Consider the following 23,000-nt stretch of genomic DNA (forward strand, 5'->3'; position numbering starts at 1 on the left):
GTAGATGATAAATATGATTTTAACGGGGGTGAAATCTCAGTACTACTTAATGCAGTATTTTACACGTTTCTCTTAAGCCAGTTAATTCATAGTTCAACTGTCAGCTTTTCCCCTGAAGATGGAGTGAGATCCTCTGTAAGAACAGGATCTCGAAATTGTTATTCAGCTTGCAATCAATAGAATTTTGTGAATGTTGGTGAGGGGAAGGGGAGGAGGAAATGATGCGATCGAATAGTAGTCGCCTTTTTTACCAACTGAGCTGACGTCCCGTACAAGAAGATGTCAGCACAGTACCTGCATGTCCGTAACCTCAGATTGACCATTAAATTGTGAAAGGCTGTGACCTTTGGTAATCACGGTGTTTCTCTGTGGTGTGGTGTTCATTGGTGGGAAACACAATGTACATGAAACATGGCGTCGAGTGATATTGGCTTAGTACCAAATGTATTAAGTAGTGATGAATGCTCAAAAATACCGGAAGATATTCGGAAAAAAATAGAGTCATGTGTTAAAATTAAAACTGAAGAAAGTATCGTTGCTAGAGCATTGTTGGAAACCACGAAAGTAAACTTGGGTAAGAACTTGTTTGAGGGAGTAATTGTCTCTTTTGGAGAAATCTTGTTATCACAGTTATGGGAGATGTGATTAAAATTACATATTGTAGAATAGAATTTTTTACATTCCATAGAGCCTTTATAGGCCTAAACCAAGGATGAAGCACATCATAGCACAAATACAATATTTGTTTCTAACACAAATATAAATTACATAGTTATGATAGTAATTTACAGTCTACTACAGTATTACTGCAAAAATAAGAACACAAGAAATCATACACACTATTGCTTACATGTATTTGTAATAGGTGAGAATTTTTGATTGAGGTAAACACATCTATGGCAAAGAAGGAGTAAGATACGAGGTACTGTTTTAGTGCTGGTTTAAACTTCTATACAGTGTGATTTGTACATTCTATAATGGGAGAAGATTACTGAATAGCTTAATTCCACTATTGTAAGCTTTTTGATATTTACAGAGTTTAGTGTTTTGCATATCGAAGGTTTTATTTGGGATCTTTTCCCAGGGGTAAGCACAGCTGAGGCATGACATTTACCACTTACCCCATCTGGAGATTAAGAATGATTATGAGCTATACCTCCTCTCCCCTAAAGCACCTACAGGACGTAGCAGGATAGCTTTACTTCTTTTTAGGGTCAGTGTCATTCGGCAAAAAGTGGAACGAAAAAGTGTAACTGCATTGTTATGTTACCTAGGAAACTTCAATTGTTTACTCGGCATTATTGTTACCTAGGAAACATTTCATTACATTACCTTACATTACATTTCATTACATTACTTTACATTACAGTCAGCTACCACAGACCCATTTTAAGCGTAACTAATTGAAGTTGAATAATCAATGTCTTAATCAAACTTTACTGAATTGTAAAGCATGTATAAAGGAAATATTTAGAATAAAGCCAATATATAAACTTCCTTTCCGTATAGACGTATTTACATCAAATTCTCCGGAACCTTGGTTCCACTGACAACTTTTTTTTTTGTCCAGTACAATTGATATTAATGAGAGCAAGAATTTGCTGGCTATTGTACCATAATGTACGCTTCCCTTTGTACAGGTCTAAATACTGATTAACTGTGATGTTCTAGTGTTTATGTACATGAAGCAATGCTACCTTCTGAATTTGTCTTTCTGTACCAAGTAGGGTAGGTATTGGGGTAATGCAATAGTCACGATTTGATATGAATATTAAGAATGTTTAACCAGTATTTCCTTTTTTTTTCTTAAATTCTCAGAGGCAAGAATTATTACTGTTGAGAAAGAGCTTAGTGCAGTGAAGGAAGACAATGGCACCAAGACAGTCAAACTTGATTCGACTGAAAAGGAGGTGGAAGAGTTGCAGAAGAAAACAGAATCATCCCAAGCTGAAATTACAAAACTACAAAGTTCAGTGCATAGGTAAGAGGATATTTTTATGGATTTGTGTTGAATAACAACACTTGTTTACATTTGTTGTATAAATGTTATGTAGTATTGCTTGTCAGTTATAAAGAGTGTAAATGGGAATTTGTGCTGTATTCTCAAATTTTTTGACGCTGGACTGAAATACTGCTGGATTTACATCTTCAGGAATACCAATTAAAGGTAAAGTATTACAATTGCAATGAAGACCTAAAGAAAACACAAAAATATTGAACTTTCACAGTTTGAATAGAGAATGGAAGTAGAAGGGAAGGTGCACAATTTTTGTTGCTGATACTATTTTGGAATTTATTTTTATATAGTTTAGTACAGGTAGAGATTCTTGAGCACATTGTTGATTTTGTAAATATATTTAATATGACTTGAAGTTGAACTTTAAATAATATAATAGAGGATATAATTGTTGAGCTTATGGTTATGAAAGCTCCATTATTTATTTTTTTAATGTCTTTAGTAGATATTTATGTGATTATTGCTCTTCTAGCGATGATCAGGGAGAAGGTTAAGATGTACAAAACCATGGCCTGTATCTTTTTTATGATTATCATCCATAAAATATCTTGAGGTGTTTTATTTTGTGAACATTACCACAGAATTTGATGCAACTGTCTTGAAAGTAGCAGTCATTTGAACTGCTGTATCTAATTGGAAATTGTTATTACAATTAACATTTAATAAACCTCATGTTTTCTCTTATATCATCCATTGTATGTATCACTATGTCCACTCAGACATATTGTTTTGTTGCAATTAATAGGCTAGAACAGGAAAGCATTGATTTTCGTCGACAACGTGACAGTGCAATTGATGAACGTGACAGCCTTCAGAAGATGGTTGACAGGCGAAATACAGAACTACAACGTATGCAAGAGGATGTCAAAATGCTGAATACTCAGCTTAAAGATGCCATTAATACCAAATGCGAAGCTATTGCCAAATATGAAGGAGTCCAAAGTCAACAGGTTACACTTGATTACAAGTAAGACTACTTCTCTCTGTCAAACTTGGATGTGTTGCCATTCATGTGGCTGGTAGCTGGTAGCAGGGTTGTAAGCTGTTTTGTATGGACTGGGAGTATTCAAAATATTCTGTTCCTCTTCAGTAATAGCAGAGTGACAGATGAATATGACTTTCAGAATGGGCTACAGGAACATTGATTTTAAACTTGTGGGGCTTGGTTTTCCCACAACATAAAGTGTTTGACATTTGTTTATCTTGCATTATAATACTGTGTCTTTAAAAGCAATGAAGTATGTTTGAAGATGTAAAATTAAGTACCAAATGAAACTGGAATGTCACAATAGTATTTTATTTGAACTGTGTATATACACATCTTTTGAATACTTGAAAATTCATATACAGAATTACATATGTGTATAAATGTATATTTTTGTTTAATGTAATTGATGGAAATGAGAATAGTTGAAAGTCACTTACTAGTATTACTCTCATCAGCCAGAATCTATGTTTCACTGATTTCACTTTTTTTAATTGCCTGTCAATAAGAAAATATATTTATATATATATATATATTTTTTCTTTTGCAGAATTGATCAGTGAAGTTTCTCAAAATTTCAGTCTACAGATTAGTACCAATTATTAAAATTACTTTTTTAAAAGGAAATATGTAAATAACAGTAATGGTACACTGGAACTATGGTAGTGTTATCTTTGCAGGACAAATATTGTATAAAGAAGGAAAACTTGCAATTAAAGTTGTGCACATTTTGTAGAATCGATGTAGGTTTTTGAAAATAGGGACCAACCAAGATAGCTCATTCATTAAAATGACTGGGTAAAGGCTTTATGACTGAGGTTTGATTCTCGCAGGGGCAGGGTTTTGGGAATATTTTATGAATTTGGTATTTAATTTTACTAATTGTTTTGTGCATCTGTTTTATCAAAGGGAGAAACACTTAAATCAAGAACATGACCAACTCAGGAAACAGATTCAGAACCTTACAGAAGATTTGAACAAGCATTCAGCTGAGCTCATGACTATGAGGAGAGAACACACAAATAGGCTTCTTGCATTGCAGACTCAACTCTCACAGAGTACTGAGGAGGTAAACATTGACCAGTGATCTCATATCTGTTTTTCTTTTACCAGATGGTGTGCTAGATTGGTTTTTAGGAAGACTGAATGGTCAGGCTGTTATAGAGTAAAGGAAGTGTATCATCTGCCATTTCTTTCTCGCACATGATGAGCAGTAATGTTAACTTCCTTTTGTTTACTCCTGATTATAGACTTTGGAAAGGGTGAAATATGATAAGGCGCATGAACTTAGGTTTTGCTGTAACAAAACATAAGATAATTAAGAGAAACAGAAATACATTTCATGATAACACTGTTCACATATACACATGGCTGGTTTAATTTCAGTTATGGAATTGAAGTGTCATGTGCAGTTTCAGTATAAGAGCCTGGGATACTTTCGTCTAAACATTAAGTTTGCACCTAGTATTGAAAGTATTGTCCATTGGTTCAGTGTGTTGCAATGCAGCTAGGCTTAAAAAAACAATTTTTAAATGCAAAAAAATTAGGAAATCCTATGAGGTTATATATATATAATGAAGCCAAGAAATGCAGAATGTTTATTTCAGTTTGTAGTACTTATATAGCAGATATGTAGTCTGTTTCAGCAGCTGTTTAATGAAGCAGTATATAGGTGTCAACTTGATTAGTGTCTCATTTGATATAAATCCATTTATCAGATATCTTTTGAATGAACAAATAGTTTATGTGTTAGAAGCCATTATGAGATTTGTATGACTGGAAGAAAAAATACTGTAACTGGGAAAATTTACTAATAACAATTTTTATGCTATGTACCGTTAGTACCTTGAAGATTGACGGATTTATGTGAAGATGTGTGTTTATTACAAATGTATTTAGTTCTTCTGTACTGCCTGATAACAACAAATACTGTTATTTAACTATGCTGATTTTGAGGAACAGTGCATATTAATTTAAGTTCCTGACCCTTTAGAATGCTTTTTAGATTTTGCAAGATTGCATGCACTCCGAACTTGAGGATCTGGAAATTTTTGTGTCATATTTTCTGTATATACTTACAAAAAAGAAATTGAAGGGTTGATAATTACCTCTCAAGTTGTTTAGCTTCCTAAGGTTTAGAAATTTTTTCATTTTATGTTAACCAAAGTTTGCATTTTATTCTTCTAGCTTCAGATTGCTAATCAGTCAAACGAAGATCTGAAATCTGCAAATGCTACTTTACTTGGGAAGTTGGAAACTGCAATGCAGAAATTGGTATCACAGCGAGAAAGTGAAAGCAAGTTGCATGACAGTTATGAGCAGGAACTTCTGGCACAGACTCGTCTGGCACAAATATACAAAGGTCAGTTCTGAAAAAACATTTTAGTTCACTCCCTTTTCCCATAAATTCTCATGTAATCAATTGCAGATATAGGCATTATTGTCGTGATGACCTTCATAGCATTGAACAAAATTACTGATATGTGAAATATGATTTTTCTAGCACACTAATTAATATAATGCTGCATGAAGTTGTACAATTGTTAATAATTCTCATTATTATGATATTACAGTTTCTAATTTATCCACAAACTAGTTTCCTGTGGAGTCTGTTTATCAGAATAATTTTCCTCCTTTTTTTTTCTTGTACTTTTGAAACACAGAAGGGGAAATGGTAGTTCGTGTAATGTAGGAATTGTGATATTAAAGTATGTTTATGCTCTGGAAAGGATTCAGGGATGGGCTCGGAGTGATGGCAATGAAACTTTTGTTTCCATGACAAGAGGAGAGCTCTTGACCAGCAAAGTAAGTGTCTGTTTTTGAAAGAAGCATTTGCAGCAGAAAGAGTTATAGGTTAATTATGAAAAATATTTATACAGTGCAGTACAGCATTTTCTTTATTGTATCACTAGAATTTTGAACAGTAGAAGTGGAAAAGATACACAGGTCTTTCATTGCATTTGATTCTGATCATAAAAATAAATACTTTAGGTGATAAAACATAAGTGGAAACACCATAAGAACTGATCACAGCAAGTAACTGGCCTGTTACATAGGATTCAATCCATACATTGTTCCCATAATTATGTTTTTTCACACCGTAATTTTACTTTTATAAGTTGATACTCTATGTTGTGTTTTTCTCTGTGTGTAGGAATGAGTGATGATGCTTCATCCAAATCAGAGGAACTTTCAACTGCTGTTAAACAATTGCAAACCTTATTACAAGATGCTTCAAAACAGTATGGAGACCTTGAAACTGAAATGAAGAGGAAGGAAGTGTTACATGAAGAAGAACTGGCAAAGAAAGCAGAGTGCATTGCTCTTCTAAAGAAAGAACTGGAAAATGCAAATGAACTGTTGAAGGCTGCAAGGCAAGAAACATTAAATGTTACTATTGAGGGCTTATCACCATCAGCTGCAGCAGCTAGCCGTCTTATTAAGTCAGGCATGACATTGACACAAATTTATAGTCAGTATGTAGCAGTTTCTGAAGAGCTACTCTTACAGAAGGAAGAAACACGGAAATTAAACCTGTATATAAACACAATCATAGAAGAAATTGAGGAGAAAGCTCCAATTCTTAAGAAACAACATGAGGATTATGATCATGCTCTTGAAAATGTGGCCACACTTACCAGAGAGATTGATAAGTATATTACAGAATGTAATAAGTTGCGTCATGAAGCAGCTGAAGCGAAGAAAGCAGAGGCTCACTACAGCCGAGAAAATAAACGTCTCAAAGAGGAAGTGGTTGATTTGGCAAAGCAGGTGTGCTTCTTACTCAAAGAAGTTGAAGAAGCTCGAGGTGGTTTTGCTGCTGGACAGAGTCATATGGAAGAGTCTTGTTCAGACATTACTAGTTCTTCCCAGGTAATTTCGCAGACACTTGTAACATTTAGTAACATTGAGGAACTTCAGGCTAACAACCAAAAGCTGTTAATGCTGGTAAGGGAATTGAGCTCAAAACAAGAAGAAGCAGAGTGCTGTCAGTCTGAGTTTAATCCAGAAGAAATTCAAGCTAAAATAGAGCAATATGCAATGAAGGTAAAAGAATTGGAAGAGAATAATGAACAACATACAAAAATGATGGAGACGTTGCTTAGACAGCGGGACATGTATCGAACACTGTATGAACAGCAGATGCAGGGAGGTAGTAGTCCAATAAAGCTGCCAGAGCAATTGTCTCCAAAGCCTGCAATGGTTACACAAGGAACAGTTCTACAGGAAAAGGATAAAGTAATTCAAGAATTGAAAGCAAAACTAGAAGAGTCTCAGAAAGCTTTTAAGGAGCTTAAAGAAGAACTGGATACATATCGAACGGAACGTCAGACCAATGAACGGATTTTGACGGAAGAACTAGATACCATGAGATCTGAGCTCAGAGTACTTCGTACCCAGAATTCTAAACTTCTTTCTCAGGCTGAGTACAATGATGAAAGGTTTAAACTTCTCAATTCTAATACAGTTATTTACAAATCACAGATCACTGCATTGGAAGAGAAAAACAAAATGTACAGTTCAACTATAATCAAACATGAACAAACTATCATGCACCTCAAAGATGAAACATTGGATGCGCAGACCAAACTTTCGAAAGCCGAAGTGACTTTGGAGAATTTGAAGAGACAGTGTCAGATTTTGAAAGAGACAGAAGCTCGTCTGTTAAAAGATAGAGAAGTACTTAATCGTGAAAAGCAGAGTCAGTCCATATTATTAGCTAACTTGGAATCCATCCGTACGAGTTTAGAACGTTCTGAAACGGAAGGGAAGTTACGTTTGGAGGGACGACTTGATGAAGCTATGAGGGAGTGTGCTGCACTTAGGAGGAGATTACAGGAGGAACAAGATCGGTTCCGTGAACTGTCTTCCCATATTGAACGTCAGTTAGAAACTGCAAAGAAACGTGAAGAAGAAGAGACAAGACTGGGGGCTCGAACAAGAGAGGAACTGGACTTAGTCAGGGAAGAGCTAGTTAAAGAAAAGAAAGAAGTTGAATCCTTGACCAAGAAGATAAGAGAATTAGCAGCACCACCAACTCAAAAGACACCAACAGAAGTTGAGATTATGACAAAAAAGCTGAAGGAAATTGAAACTCAGTTGAACCGAAGTCAGAATGAGTTGAAGTCAACACAACAGCAACTAGCATCTTCAAAGCAACATGCTAAGCAATACTCTGAGATATCTGAAGCTACTGAGAAGCAACTGAAGGCAGTTACAGCAAAGTTTGATCAGTATAAGGAAATTACCGAGAAGAAACTAACAGAATTGAGGAATAGTGAAGAACAGTTGAAGAAGCGAGTTGCAGATTTAAATTCTCAGTTGTCAAAACTGACTGTTGGTACAAGTCATTCAACAGCAGAACTAAATGACCAGCTAGCCAAGAGCAAAAATGAGCTCACATCTGCACTTTCTGACCTTGAGGAAACCAGGAAGGACCTGATCAAAGCACAGTCTGATCTTGCATCACTTTCAGGAAATGCGCAAGCTGCTGAAGAGAAGTATGCACATGAGGTGAGTTTTCATTCTAATGTGCAATGGAACAGTTTTAAAGGGTATTAACGATTATATGTCATAGTTGGTATTTGTAGTTTGTCTTTTATTTCGCTATTGTCCTATATTCCACAAATAGATCACTATGTTTCAGAAGCAAGTGCAGCTCCCATAACAGTGATCTCTGAGTAGAATATATGTGACCTGAGGTAAAATGTGACAAGGGTCAGTAATTATTGTGGCTATATATCTTTAAGAACAAGCACCATATATTAAAACTGTTATGAAATAACTGAACTTTAAACTTCCTTGATAAAAAATTAAAATGACATTTCATAGCAGTTCTCATTTTCTGCCGGAGATATAGATTGTTTTTGGTGAAACCAGTTTTTACTGAGAAATTGTATCATGCAGGCATGAATGTTCGCTTGTTTCCAGTTAAATTAATTAGTATAGTGTGACATTAGCATTATATGAGGTCATATCTGAAGGTGACTTTGATAGTAGTGGCGTTGAACTTGCAGACGGTGTTACAAGAGATTTTCATTTCTTTACCTATTTAATTATTTAAAAATGTATATGCTAAGTTTCTTGATTTAAAATTGTGGATGACATTCGAGGATATATCTTTGAGAATGAGTGCAATACATGCATGTTTACTGATGTGTTTTCTGCATTAATTGGTTTTTTTAATTTTAATTAACTTTTTCATTTTGCAGGTGGTTCTTCATTCAACTGACATTCAGGCTTTGTCCTCCATGAAGGAAAAGCTTACAGCATTAAATTCTGAAGTGTCTGAACTTCGGCTTTCCAAAGAACAGGCTGAGAATGCTGTAAACGAGCTTCGTTCAGGTTGGGAAGAGAGAGAAGAACACCTTAAAAAAGAATTAAGTGATACACGTCAGCAAATAAATGATATGGATTCTCAGAATTCCCTGCTGCATGATCAGATTCAGGTATTGAGTTCACAACTTGCTATTCTTCAAGCAAGTGGTAATCAGTTAGAATCTTCAGTTGGAAATGTATCTAGTGGTTCATTAAATACATCCATATCAGAAGAAGAAATTAAATCGTCTGAACAGTTACTTCAGATTATCAAGTACCTTCGTCGGGAGAAGGATATTGCTCTTTCCAAATATGAGGTCCTACGTACTGAGAATCTTCGTCTGAAATCACAGCAGGAGTATCTTGATAAGCAGTTAAAAGAAGCAAAGGAATCATTATTGGTAGAGCAGGAAAGAATGGAAGCATCTTCAGTAACAGCTGTCAAACATTCAGAACTGTTAAGGAAGCTTGAGACTTTGAATGCAATAACAGACAGTAATCGTATATTGCGTGAAGAACGAGATGGTCTCCAAGCCAGAGTTAATGAATTACTAAAGCAGGTGGAGAAGTTGGAAAAGGAATTAGGCCCATTGCAGGAATCTAACACTGATCTGTCATCTCGTGTTGAATCTATGACTGCTGAGAATGTTGCACTTCGTGGAGAAGCTGGAAGGTATGTGTAATGCTTGGGAAACTTGAGTGTTGGCTTTTGTATAAAGTATAAGATTGAATCTTTCATTGAGCTATGTTCTGTGTAGGTTGAGGCAGAGAGTGAACTTCCTGATTGAGCGATCAAGCAAGACAAGTCCTGAGGATTGGAGGCGGTTGCAGCAGGAGAGAGAAGGACTTACAAGGCAGTTAAGTGGAGAGAAGGAAGCTCACCAGAAAACTCAGGAAGAAAATAGAGGGCTCAGGCAAGAGAAGTTCCGGCTGGAGGAACAGGTTAGGAATTATTTCAGACATTTACATTGAGCAGGAATCATTTTTACAATTTGGCATGCACATATAATGATATCCTTATCAGCTGCATCATCATCCAGCTCTATTCAGATAGGTTTGTTAGGTATTCTATAATGGAGTTTCCGTATACAGGTAACTCTCGGTTTACGAACGAGTTCCGTTCCAAGACATTTGTTATACGTTTTTGTTCGTTATGTGTATCTTGCATTTCTGAGCTTTTACGATATGTATCATTTATGTTAGTAGCCATTTTAAAGCATTAAAACCATGTACTAAACATAGCAAGCAAGTGATGATCCTGTTATATTATAATAGGGGGAATCACCGATTTCTTTCCCACGAGAAAACATTCTACGCGGCATGACATGTAAACCAATGTTTTTTTACTGGCTACATTAGTTTTGTAAGACTTGAGGTTCTCACAGCGGTGAGTATGACGATTTCTGTCTTCTGGGTTGTTGCGCTGTGTAGTCTGGTCGATGTTAACCAACGTTTCAGAGGTCATACTGCCTCCGTCATCAGGGCGATGAATATGCCAATAGGGTGTGAGGAGTTGGATTTTATAGGCAGGGAAGTGAAAGGTGTAGCCTGCCCCGAGCCAATGGGAGCAGGTATGGGAGTGGACCAATGGTAGCACGTGGGCGAGAGTGGGAGAGGGAGAGAAAGTAGAGAGAGAAAGGTGAGTTTAGTTGTATGGATAAGGGCCCTGAAAGGGGGCCGAGTTAGTGGTCTGGTTGGTTCTGGCGGCGCACTCTTGCTCGTTAGTTTTATTAACCACTAACAGTTCAGTATAATTATCATATAATAATTTTCTGATAATTGTAATAAATACATTTTTTAAAAGTTTATTTATTTAAATCTTACAATTATGTTTACTATACATTTGGCATTTTGTTTTATAAGGAACTATAGCTATTGGTGACTTTAAGAAATTTTGAATGAATTGTGATGATTGTTATAGTGAACGTTCGTAAACTGAGAATTGCCTGTATTATATTTCAATGTTTAAACTGAATGCTGATGTGCTGGTATTTAATATTTGGTGGCAGTTTATATTACTTTGTTGATTAATGAATCCATAATTAGTTCTCAGATAAATTTAATTTATATTTATGAATTATTATCTTATGGTGGGTTGTCGCTGTGTTAATGTAGTTATCATAAAATTATATTTTTGAAGAAGTTGTCATTATTTAAAACAATAAGTGGTGTTAAGAGTTCCAGTATTAAGTATGTAGTCAACATACAAAACTCCTGAATATGTGTTCAAGAGGATAGATATTTGTTTCCTGTTTTAGTTGCATGTTTTACGCATTCTTTTCTCTTCTTTATTTCTTCTGTTAGTTAAGTGCCCTTCAGCGACTACAACAACAGCAAGCAGAAGATCTGCGTAAACGTATTGATGAAGTGAACACACTCAACCAAACTGTGACTAGGCTTCAGCAGGAACTTACAGATACCAAGTCTTCCTTACTTAAGAATAATGAAGAATTGGCTACAATCACAGAAGATCTGGGTGCCAAAGAAGCACTTTTGAATGACACCAGAAATAAGGAATTACAGGTATACTTAATTATTTATACAGTGAAGTGTCAGTTACACTAACAAGATATGAGTGAAGTTGTCATCTGGGTTGTCACACTATACAAAACTACAATCAGTAACTAACGTTGTGGAATAGGGTCCTTCTTGAGAGACTAATTGTCATTCAGCAACAAAGCAAGTAAAGAAATTTCCCACCTTTTATGGAACTCAAAAGTTCATTTAAATTTTCACAAGAGCCTGCCACTGCTCCCATTTTATTTCTTTAAGATCCATTTTTATACTGCCCTCCTGTTTGTACCTAGGGCTTCAGTGCAATCTCTTTACTACAGAAATGTTGGTTACAGGAACAAAATTAATTATATTTTCCAGTTTATGGTACATTATTGTTCTTTGTTTGTCACTCGTATTACTTGATTATAATTTTTTTTCATTTTTAAATAGCAACATGTTTAATTGAATATCAGTTTATTTTCAAACTTTGTTGGATTTTGTTGAAATATCTTTTCTGACTTTAATTAACCCATCAGTGGGTACGGGGACTGGCACCGCTGAGGTACCCGAGCTACCCAGTGCCTGGGGGGTATATCTGGATCACCCTACCTCCGGGGCTGTAAATGTGGAGGTCTGGTCCTCCATGTTGGGGGTTGGGCAACTTGTTACAAAATCAGATAAAGCAACTGCCAAATGGACTCATTCACGGCAGACTTGGAAACAGATTGTCTGTGAATGAGGAAGAATGGAAGAAGCTTTTGAAGAAGGCCAGGGCCCACACAGGGCTGTAGAGCCAATAATGATGATGATGAATTTAATTAACTTAAATATTGTGTTCCTGAAAAGTTTTCTTACATAAGTATATGGATTACTGCAGTTCACAGTAGGTCTGTTACATTGTGTCTACTTCCAGATTCGTAAGATAGCCAGGCGATACAAGTCACAATTTGAAGAACTAACAAAAACAGTGGAGGAGGAGAAGAAGGCTGCTAAAGAAAAGGAAGACGCTGCTACTGCTGTAGCTGCATCCATCCAAGACATCCCTTCGGAAACTCAAGAGCAGCTGCGTGATGAGGGTAGGAGGGAAGTGGAGGGTAAAATTAAGGAGGTTGAAAGCAGACATTTTGATGTAGTCAAGGAGCTAACAGAGCAGGTACAGATATTTATAACATGTAAGAAATGTTGTTATTAGTCATCCAACAAATGACTTTTGTCCACTTGTGGTGTCAACCAGTTTGAAAATGACTCGGGATGAAGTTAGCTTGTGTACAATCTGATGTGTTAAAACATCAGATGATGGAATGAAAATGTTTATATGACTGTATATGTAGAATATTATTCATACTCAAGCATCATGTTTGCACATCATTGCTGGTGGTGTAAGTTACTCTTATTGAAGAGGCTGAAGAATGGGAATGTTAGACATATTTTTGGTGTCTACATTCTCAATAGCATGAATTTATGTTAAGTTGTTTTTATGACTCACAGGTTACAAGTTCACATGAGGAAGCAGAAATACTTCGTAAAGAGAATGATTCATTGAAGACTTCTGCAGCTGATAAGGAAGAAAGAGCCAAGTCAGTACTGAAGAATGCTCGACAGAAAATAATGCAACTAACAGAGGCAAAGAACCAGTTGACCTGTCAGCTGTCTGAATTGAAACAATCTAAAGGTACAAGTCCTTTAACCCCTTGAGTTGGTATTTAAATGGGGTCCTGATCTGCTTAGTGGTGCTGTGGCAATCTTTACTTTTAAATTTAAACTTTTTAACATTACTCAATACATGACAAAGAAATAAAGTGAATTATTTTTGATCTTTCCATGAATTAAAAAATGTATGCATGTTTACTATATTGCACAAGTTTTGCCCTTCATTGATGAATTAAATCAGACCTTAAAATTGTTTTCATAATATGATCATGATTTCAGCTGGTGAATGACTCAAATTCTCAAATCTTGTAGGATCCCTTGGATGGCTCTGGATTTTGGTGCCATGTAGACTGGTTGGTAGATGCCAAAGTTTGTTGTATTCACTATATTGTAATTAATTTTCTTTACTTTATGTTTCTTTTCAGATGAAGATGTTGTGCATATGAAAGAACAGTATGAAAGTCAGATTTCTCATTTGGAAAAAGAGAATGCAGATATGCGTGCTGAGAAACAGCAAGAAAAAGAACGTATGGTGCGAGATATAGATGCTTTGAATCAGCGATTAAATCTGCTGCAACGCCAATTGGATAAACAGCAGGTAATGTGGAGCATATGACATCACTTTATAAGTGTCTATTTCTGAAAATGTTTGTTCTTTTTGTTTGTGTGAAGTATGGCTGATTGGTTAGTTGTAGTAGACTGAGAAATTATTTCTGTATGTGTAAAGGAAAACCGAGTGAAGTAAAAATGTGTATGTTAATAACATAATTAAAGACAGGAATATAATGAATTCAGATTCATTGAATGAACTGTGGCTGTAAATAAGATCTGACACCTGGTAAACCAGAAAAGATATTTTTGCTTTATATAAGCCACAATTTATAATGCAAATGTGTAGTCCAAAAATAGGGGTGTAATAAATGCATAATACAGGTTCTCACCTTATTTACTGGGTTGTCTTGACTGCCAGTGCTAAATGAACCTTATTCTAAGGAAAGGACACAATTGATGATCAAGATTTTGCTTCATTCAACACATAATCGGAAAATTTATAGTCTTATTATATGTTGTACCATATATTCACAGGGCTCCAAACCTTCTACAAGTTCTGGTCCTGTTGAGAAAGTTAATGTTGAACCTCCAACAGCCAATATAAAGCCAATGGCAGGACCATCTTCAACTCAGTCCAAGCAGCAACCGGTCAGTTCAGACTCTTACCTAGAGTTTAAACTTCATCATGATATCTACCAACATTTTAATAGGTGCCAAGTTAAAGCTGTGCAAGTCCTGAATGTTCACGAAACAAAAATTTTTTTTTTGGAAAGTTCTCACAAATCATGTTTATTGGTGTTTAAAAAGAATTGTAGAAATATGATTATACAATTTACACATGAACACTGAAATGATAGTATTTCAAAGCTTCAAATTATGTGAAGTGTAATTTTTGAACTTTTGCCCTTCACCCTGTCACTGGCGATTTCATCCAGGGTGTGTACTCATGTGACAGAACCTTCTCTCTTATAAATGCTCTTTTTATGTCTGATTGTTTGTATATTTTATAAAACAATTTATTATTTACTTTTGGCTTGCTTGGCATATCCCATCTTTGCCAGGGCCCTTTATGTACCTTTATTGTGGCTCCAGGCGATCTCTCTGAGCTACTGTAGCAGTACCAGGAATTTTATTACCGACTGTACTTTACTGTGCCATTTCAAAAGCCATTGCCTCATTGGTAATTAATGTGTACAATTGAGTTGTTCCTTTAAACTAGCGTTTCTCAACCTTTTTGCCGTTGCGGAACCCTTGAAATAATATTCATGTCTCAGGGAACCCCTACATAAAATTTATTATACAGTGAAACCTCGATGCATCGTTTTCGGCGGGGGTGGGAAATAAAAACGATGAATGCGGGAAAACGATAGATGCGGGAAAGCATTAAAAATTTAAAAAAAAACAATGTTTCTCTTTCAAAGTTACTTCTTTTTACCAAAAAAGTCTTTAATGGACAACTGGTTTGTCAAAACTTTACGTTTTAGACCAAACAGAGCACTTTCCACGTTCAAAATGTTTTCCTCGTCACGTTCACTAATATTAAGCGCATAAAAGAATGACCTCACTTTTGCCAATGCAGCGTGTGCTTCGGCAAAACTCGGCACAGCTTCGGGCTCGCATTCGTCGTCTTCCTCTACCTCACCACTCTCACCCTCTTCGCGAACAATAACAGGAAGAATGGAAATACTATTACTGCCGAACTCAACGAAACGTACTGTAGAAGACCCTGAACCGCTGGAAACGAGATAAACCAGAAGAATGAAAAGTGCCGCCAGCCTTTCCTTTGTACTTATAATAAAAGCATTTGTGAAGAAATTCACACTGCACATGCCATCTGGCATCGCTGGAACGAAATATGAGTGCACCCTAATTAAAATCGTAAAATTTCTGACAATGAGCACCGCCATTCACTCCAACTATCACCCCTGCACCGCTGACCCTCATTCCAAAAGAATGTGCTGGTTGGGCGACATAACAGGTTACCGCTACTGTGTATTCCAAAAACATTATGCGTCTTTCGGTATTAATTTATCTCTAAACCCAGCATTTTAAATTCTCAGAAACGATCATTGCGGGAAAATTGTGGGCCGGGACTAAGATTTTTGAACAATCGATGCGATAAAACGATAGTTCGAGGAACGATAGAAGCGGGAAAATGTAACATTATTTTATATGGGATGTATTCGGGACCGAACAAAACGGACGATGCATCCGGGAACGATGGATAGAGGTTTCACTGTATATCATTATTGATATCTTTCTTTCTTTTTTATAAACTTAAAGTTCATAAAGAAAACTTAATATATTTTTTCTGATAGCTGGTTTACGCAAAAAATTCCTTAATTTTTTCTCAAGTTTATTGACAATACAAAAAACTGAAATCAAACTGCCTGTTCAAGAGACCTCATACAGAGGTTTTCATTCACACAAAAAATTAACCCACTTCTGTAAACACAAAAAATAAACATAAATAACCAATATCGTATATAACACATAAACAGAACGAAAACACATAATAACTACAACAATAACTAAATCGTTTATTGACAATGTTAAAAAGGCATAAGATAAATCAAAGTAAAATGTCATATGAACAAATATATGTGTCAAGGAAATGTTATTTTTGAAGCCAGTTTAAATAATAAAATTTACTTGAGTCACTCGATGATACGTGAATCCACCACGTAGAGCTCCTGTACACTGACGCCTTATAGACGTCGCTAAATATAGTTCTTATGATTATTATACAGTCAAACCTCGGATCACGAACAGTTCAATTTATGAACAAATTTTCCGAACACAAAGCGTCTCGGATGACGTACTGTGTCTCGAGTTACGAACACGCAAGCCGTCAACATCGTGGAGCGATAAGCTGGGAGTATCAGCGTTGGCAGTATTCGTGGAAGAATGATCCAGCATGGGGCCAAAGAAAGACAATGATAGCAGCGAAGTGAAAAGAAAAAATACCAATATCATGATAGATGTTAAGAAAGAAATCATAGCCAAACATGAAAATGGTGTTCGTGTCTCTGATCTTGCTAGTTCTTTGATCCGTGAAATTTGTGCAAAATGGTGTGAGGTGCAAAGTTTCGTGGAACGATATCACCCCGATAAAGCAGTAGCAAGCCGCAGCATAAACATTTTCAATGATAATGCCATGTGTCACTTTAGAAACATTTTAAAACGTAGACAAAAACAAATCACACTGAACAACTTTTTAGTCAGACAGAGGCCCAGTGAGTCTGATGCAGAGTCGAGTGGTGCCAAGAGACAGAAAAAAGAAAAAGAATCCCCTTCCAAACAATAACATCTCACTTCCTCACCACCTTCCACTTACGCCGTCAACTCTCATCCATAGAGGTACGGTAAAACTAAATTAAGTTTTCGTCTATATTTGATCTGCTTAGTGTTGTATTTATCTTTTTTGTGATAGATTTAATAGTTTCCATTGATTTTGTGTTAAGAACTTGTGCACAAAGTATTGTTGTAAAATTTTAAATAAGCAATCATCTGGGGTCCAGGAACGGATTAATCCATTTTACATTAATTCCTATGGGGAAAATAGTTTCGGTTTACGAATGACCTTCAGGAACGAATTAAGTTCGTGAACCGAGGTTTGGCTGTATTCCTAAATGACATAACAGGTTGAAGACTTTATTATAATACCCAAGAATTTTCCGAGAATATGTTGTACGTGTATAGTAAAATTATGAATATGAAATTAAACATAAAAATTACTCAAAAAGTACATTTACATATGATTAGCCTATTCATCACTATTTCTCGCGGAACCCCCGGCAATTGCTCGGGGAACCCCGGTAGAAAAACACTGCTTTAAACAATTATTTGATAATGGAGTTATTGTATATTTATATTGAATGGCAAACAATGACTGAAATTATTTTACAAATTTAAACATTTTGTTACATTAACAATGTAATTTTTGTATTGTAAATAGAGTGTCTAAAATATTACTTACTGTATTATTGACATTACCAATCAAACTCGTTATTTTATATGTATGTTTGCTAAACTACTGTGACCTTCAAATATCACTCAGCAAAGTTGAATAAACTCGCTAAAATCCTCGGATGATCTGCCATGTCAGTTTCATTAAAACCATTGTTTCAGAAGTCTGAAATGTTGATTTTTAGGTCAGTTCTGATGCTACTGATAGCCCTGCAGGATTTTAGTGCAAGGTTAAGATGGGTTAAGATGCTGGAAAAGTGGAGTTTTTCATGTAACAGCAGAAATGTCTGCTGTGTTTTTTGATACATTTTTCATTTCCTAGATGCAGCAGTCTGTAACAGTCACACCATGGCCAGGACGAGGAGAAACTCCTTTTGCCAGTATTCGGCCCATGTCAATGCAGGCACGTACAGTGGCAGTGCTGCCAACGAGTCAGACAAGCAGTTCTAGTAGTAGTCAAACACCATCCAGGTATTATTTTACATTTCCACATATTGTGTTGTTGCATGATGCCTTTTTAAGCATAAGGGACAATTTTTTCTTTTACTATTACTGCATACTTGAAATTCTTATTTGAGGAAATATAATTTTTAAATTAGTAGACACAAGTTTGTAACAGATGAAGGTTCTCATGGCAGTGAATATGAAGATGGCTGTCTTCTGGTTTGTAGTGCTTATATTCTGGTAGAAGTTAACCAGTTTTTCAGAGGTTCTTGCTGCCTCCATCATTAGAGCACTTATTACCCTGATGATGGAGGCAGCAAAAAATGTTATGTATGGCAGTGCCAGCATATAATGATTTGCATGTGTTAACTCCCTTTAGATGTGGCATTAGTATCTAATGTATGCATCTGGTAGGTGTTGCAGTGATTGTATGAGCTACGGACTGAGAAGAATGGAAATTGGTTTCAGATGTTGTGAAAACATTTATTTCAAATGACTGTGTTGAGTACATAATTAACCTTTATGCATATTTGGCCTCCTGTTGCTAATGTTACATCAAGTTAAAACAGACCAATTCATTGGAATGTTTTGTTGACAAGTGCATATAATGTGTATTATTGATGTTGCAGTCAGAGCACGCAGGTTTTAGTTCCACCACAGCAGCAGCTGGTTCATACAACAGGCTCAGCAAGTGGTGCAGGTGCAGAAGTGTTATCATCATCACCCACCTCATCTCACACAGATTACATGCCAGCTACCAGCTCGGCTGGGCCCTCAGTGGGTCCCATTCGGCAAATAGCAGTGCAGCCAACGCAGCAGGCTACTGTTACGACTGTCACAGTTGGGCCATCACCTAGTTCACGTGAGGAGCCACCACTCTTAGCAGCTGAGTCAACACAGGTAATTTAGTACAAAATATTATTGTTGGACGATCGTAGGTATTTACAGTGAAACCTCTATCCATCGTTCCCGGAACTATCGTTTTCCCGGATGCATCGTCCGTTTTGTTCGGTCCCGAATACATCCCATATAAAATAATGTTACATTTTCCCGCTTCTATCGTTCCTCGAACTATCGTTTTATCGCATCGATCGTTCAAAAATCTTAGTCCCGGCCCACAATTTTCCCGCAATGATCGTTTCTGAGAATTCAAAATGCTGGGTTTAGAGATAAATTAATACCGAAAGACGCATAATGTTTTTGGAATACACAGTAGCGGTAACCTGTTATGTCGCCCAACCAGCACATTCTTTTGGAATGAGGGTCAGCGGTGCAGGGGTGATAGTTGGAGTGAATGGCGGTGCTCATTGTCAGAAATTTTACGATTTTAATTAGGGTGCACTCATATTTCGTTCCAGCGATGCCAGATGGCATGTGCAGTGTGAATTTCTTCACAAATGCTTTTATTATAAGTACAAAGGAAAGGCTGGCGGCACTTTTCATTCTTCTGGTTTATCTCGTTTCCAGCGGTTCAGGGTCTTCTACAGTTACGTTTCGTTGAGTTCGGCAGTAATAGTATTTCCATTCTTCCTGTTATTGTCCGCAAAGGGGGTTGGAGCGGTGAGGAAGAGGAAGACGACGAATGCGAGCCCGAAGCTTTGCCGAGTTTTGCCGAAGCACACGCTGCATTGGCGAAAGTGAAGTCGTTCTTTTATGCGCTTAATATTAGTGAACGTGACGAAGAAAACATTTTGAACGTGGAAAGTGCTCTGTTTGGTCTAAAACGTAAAGTTTCAACAAACCAGTTGTCCATTAAAGACTTTTTTGGTAAAAAGAAGTAACTTTGAAAGAGAAACATTGTTTTTTTTAAATTTTTTAATGCTTTCCCGCATCTATCGTTTTCCCGCATTCATCGTTTTTATTTCCCACCCCCGCCGAAAACGATGCATCGAGGTTTCACTGTACAAAGCTTAAAATCTAGGAATCTTGAAAGGTGTGTAATTTAGTTGATAACTAAAAAGAAAAATTGCGTACTTAACAGCATACATCAAAATTTTCAATGCTGAAAATTATGTAAGGATTTCTTTATTAATTATTTGAAAAATGTTTAAATTTGGTGTCTATAAAGAAGTGTAAGTTTTGATGTAAAGTTTGAGAATCTGATTACTACTCAGAATCAAAATTGAGTCAATCCCCTGACCTCCATAGTAATTTTCTGCTACTGAATTTCATAAGGATCTATAAATTTTTAGAGTTGAAATATGTGGAAATGTGGGCAGACATGTGAATACAGTTTTCCCATGGTGAATTCTTCACATTACACTTTGTTTTCAGATGCCTCAAAATGTATTTTACCATATTTGTTACAGGATATAGAAACAGAATCAGATGATATGGAAGTCCAACAAATTCCTGGTGCTTCTTCACAGCAACAGCAGCAGCAACAGGGCCAACAAGCTGTGGCATTAGTTCTACCCAGAGTGGAGCAACAAACATCCACTACACAAACGACTCAGACCCAGGCCCAGCTGATTGTAGAACAGTCAGTAGTTGTAGCAAGCAGCCAAGCCAATAGCAGTAACACCGTAACCACTTCACAGGCAGGAGTTAAGCGTCAGAGGGATATGAAGGGAGACAGTACAAGTAGAATTGAGGAAAAGAGCGGTGGACCGTCACAGGTATTTATGAATGTTAATTTTTTAACTGGACTGTGACAAGCATTTCCTGTGTGAACATCATTTTTGGTTGTTACTGATGTTTCCCTGTAAAGTCTAATTTAAAGAGTAAAAATCTATATCTTCTTGAGATATACCAACACTGACTTCATGTTAAGGAATTTTCAGATTATTGGGGTATTAGTGCAAATAGTGACTCATTATTTAGTCTTAATACTGATGAAGGTGTTGATTCGATGTCATCCATACAGTTTTATCCCTTTCTTATTCCCTTCAACTTTCTTAAGAACAATGAAAATTAGTGGAAATAAAATATTCAGGCATCGGGAGTAGTCATGACCATATTGAATAAGCTATCATAGGTAGTTAACAATTGGCATAGGGTAAAGTACCTTAAACCTTGAAAAACTTCTGTGTTGCATCTGAGAGTGACAGACTTTGGGTGGTGGTTTTGCTTCAAGTAGTGTAATACCATCTGATATGTAGATTATTTTTTTTATCCCTATGTAGGCAAAGCGACCACGGGGGGCACAAGAGATGTTCCAGCCAGTCCCCTCTGAGTCAGGTGTTGATGTGGAATATCAAGTACCAACATCATCACAGAGGGACCATGAAGATGAAGTCATTGTGGTTGACTCTGAAGAGGATGATGAGGATGGAATTGCAGATGAGGGAGTAAGTAAAGAGATTTAGTTTTTAAATTGTTCTTTTGGGTTTCAGGTTATCACATCCAGTTTTTGAGAGTTGAAGACAGAGTTGACAAGATAACTGTATTTCCTCGGTTACAAAGTGACCATGAATTCAAGATCATTCCTTAAATCAAACTTACAGTGCAAAATAAAATATATGTATTTATTCACCAAATAATTATAATCCTACATTTTCATATTCCTGGGAAGTCACTCATTCATTTATTCTGCTTAATTTGCTAATATCTTTTTAAAATGCATTGTTCGTTTAGCATTGCTATTGCAAGTTTACATGTGTCCAATGTTGCTTCATGTTGGAGGGTGAAAATAAAACTCTTTATTGTCAGCATTGGATGAAAGTGAGTTGTCTGCATATTACACCAGGTACTTTAATTTTGGTGGAAGAACCTCTGGTACCTGTTTGATAGGAGGGAGACTGGGTAGATGCCACAAAACTAGTGAATAATTTTCAGTCATATGTGTGCCAACGTACATAATCTCACCATTGTTATCAGTTGCTACGCAGAAACATATATCTGCATGTGTGTCCAAATTCTGAATGTATAACAACTTATTGAAATTACTAATGGACCTCATCGTTGCAATGCCACATTATCTCAGACTTTGACAGAGTGTAAGTTATGTTCTGAGGTGGAAATCTTAGAAATGTTATACCTGCAAAGATTCAGTAGACTATCTAGAAAATCAGTACCTTCTGTTACTGTTTAAAACATTTAGTTAAGTATATAAAATAGTTTTTTGAGGATGCTGAATTCAGTAAGACTATTGACCAATATTTTCTTACAGTGTATAAAGAGCTGATGTATTCCCATTTTTTCTCCAGTATCTGATGAATGCAGAGTATCTGATCAGTAGTTGATAGATTATGTCAGTGTCAAAATCCACAGTGATGATACCTAATAAACTTGTCTAAGAGTATGGTGTTAACTTTGATAGGAGAATATTCAATAAAATTTTGTAATGTGAATAATAATTTTGTACTTACATACATTATTATATTCCACACCACTTCCAAGAAATTTTCAGATGGTTCACTGTAACTGTATTTAATTTTTATTGTGCTTCAAGGTAACTGAAGAACCTGATGATGGTCCTGAATTTGAGGAGGAAACAGACAATGGGGAGAGCTATGAGGTTGAAGGTTATGACAGAGATGAACAGGTATTCAATTGTTTAATTGTTCAATGTGTGAATTCTGTAGCCCAATTGAAAAACTGCTTTAACAATGAATGTGTCCTATGTTG

General features: G+C 36.2%; 1 protein-coding gene across 3 annotated transcripts in view; it reads left to right on the plus strand.

The window, feature by feature from the left end:
• Nucleotides 1-358: 358 nt before the first annotated feature.
• Mgtor (nuclear basket protein megator) overlaps nucleotides 359-23,000 on the plus strand; it is a 30,891-nt gene continuing 8,249 nt past the window's right edge. For 2 of the 3 annotated variants that reach the window (XM_087350298.1, XM_087350299.1), the window contains exons 1-18: nucleotides 359-574; nucleotides 1,819-1,981; nucleotides 2,763-2,984; nucleotides 3,912-4,071; nucleotides 5,190-5,364; nucleotides 6,157-8,516; nucleotides 9,215-9,993; nucleotides 10,079-10,262; nucleotides 11,625-11,843; nucleotides 12,730-12,969; nucleotides 13,305-13,488; nucleotides 13,892-14,064; nucleotides 14,553-14,666; nucleotides 18,310-18,458; nucleotides 19,061-19,331; nucleotides 20,741-21,049; nucleotides 21,557-21,721; nucleotides 22,825-22,917. In XM_087350298.1, coding sequence (XP_087206424.1) covers nucleotides 412-574; nucleotides 1,819-1,981; nucleotides 2,763-2,984; nucleotides 3,912-4,071; nucleotides 5,190-5,364; nucleotides 6,157-8,516; nucleotides 9,215-9,993; nucleotides 10,079-10,262; nucleotides 11,625-11,843; nucleotides 12,730-12,969; nucleotides 13,305-13,488; nucleotides 13,892-14,064; nucleotides 14,553-14,666; nucleotides 18,310-18,458; nucleotides 19,061-19,331; nucleotides 20,741-21,049; nucleotides 21,557-21,721; nucleotides 22,825-22,917 — 6,123 coding nt within the window. In that variant the 5' untranslated portion in view covers nucleotides 359-411. The remainder of the gene's footprint in view (nucleotides 575-1,818; nucleotides 1,982-2,762; nucleotides 2,985-3,911; nucleotides 4,072-5,189; nucleotides 5,365-6,156; nucleotides 8,517-9,214; nucleotides 9,994-10,078; nucleotides 10,263-11,624; nucleotides 11,844-12,729; nucleotides 12,970-13,304; nucleotides 13,489-13,891; nucleotides 14,065-14,552; nucleotides 14,667-18,309; nucleotides 18,459-19,060; nucleotides 19,332-20,740; nucleotides 21,050-21,556; nucleotides 21,722-22,824; nucleotides 22,918-23,000) is intronic. The other variant, XM_087350300.1, reaches the window with a different exon arrangement.

Source organism: Zootermopsis nevadensis, unplaced genomic scaffold, assembly GCF_977971745.1.
Source record: "Zootermopsis nevadensis isolate Lab colony 2312 unplaced genomic scaffold, Znev_1.0 Znev_ptg000017l, whole genome shotgun sequence".
Lineage (NCBI taxonomy): Eukaryota > Metazoa > Arthropoda > Insecta > Blattodea > Termopsidae > Zootermopsis > Zootermopsis nevadensis.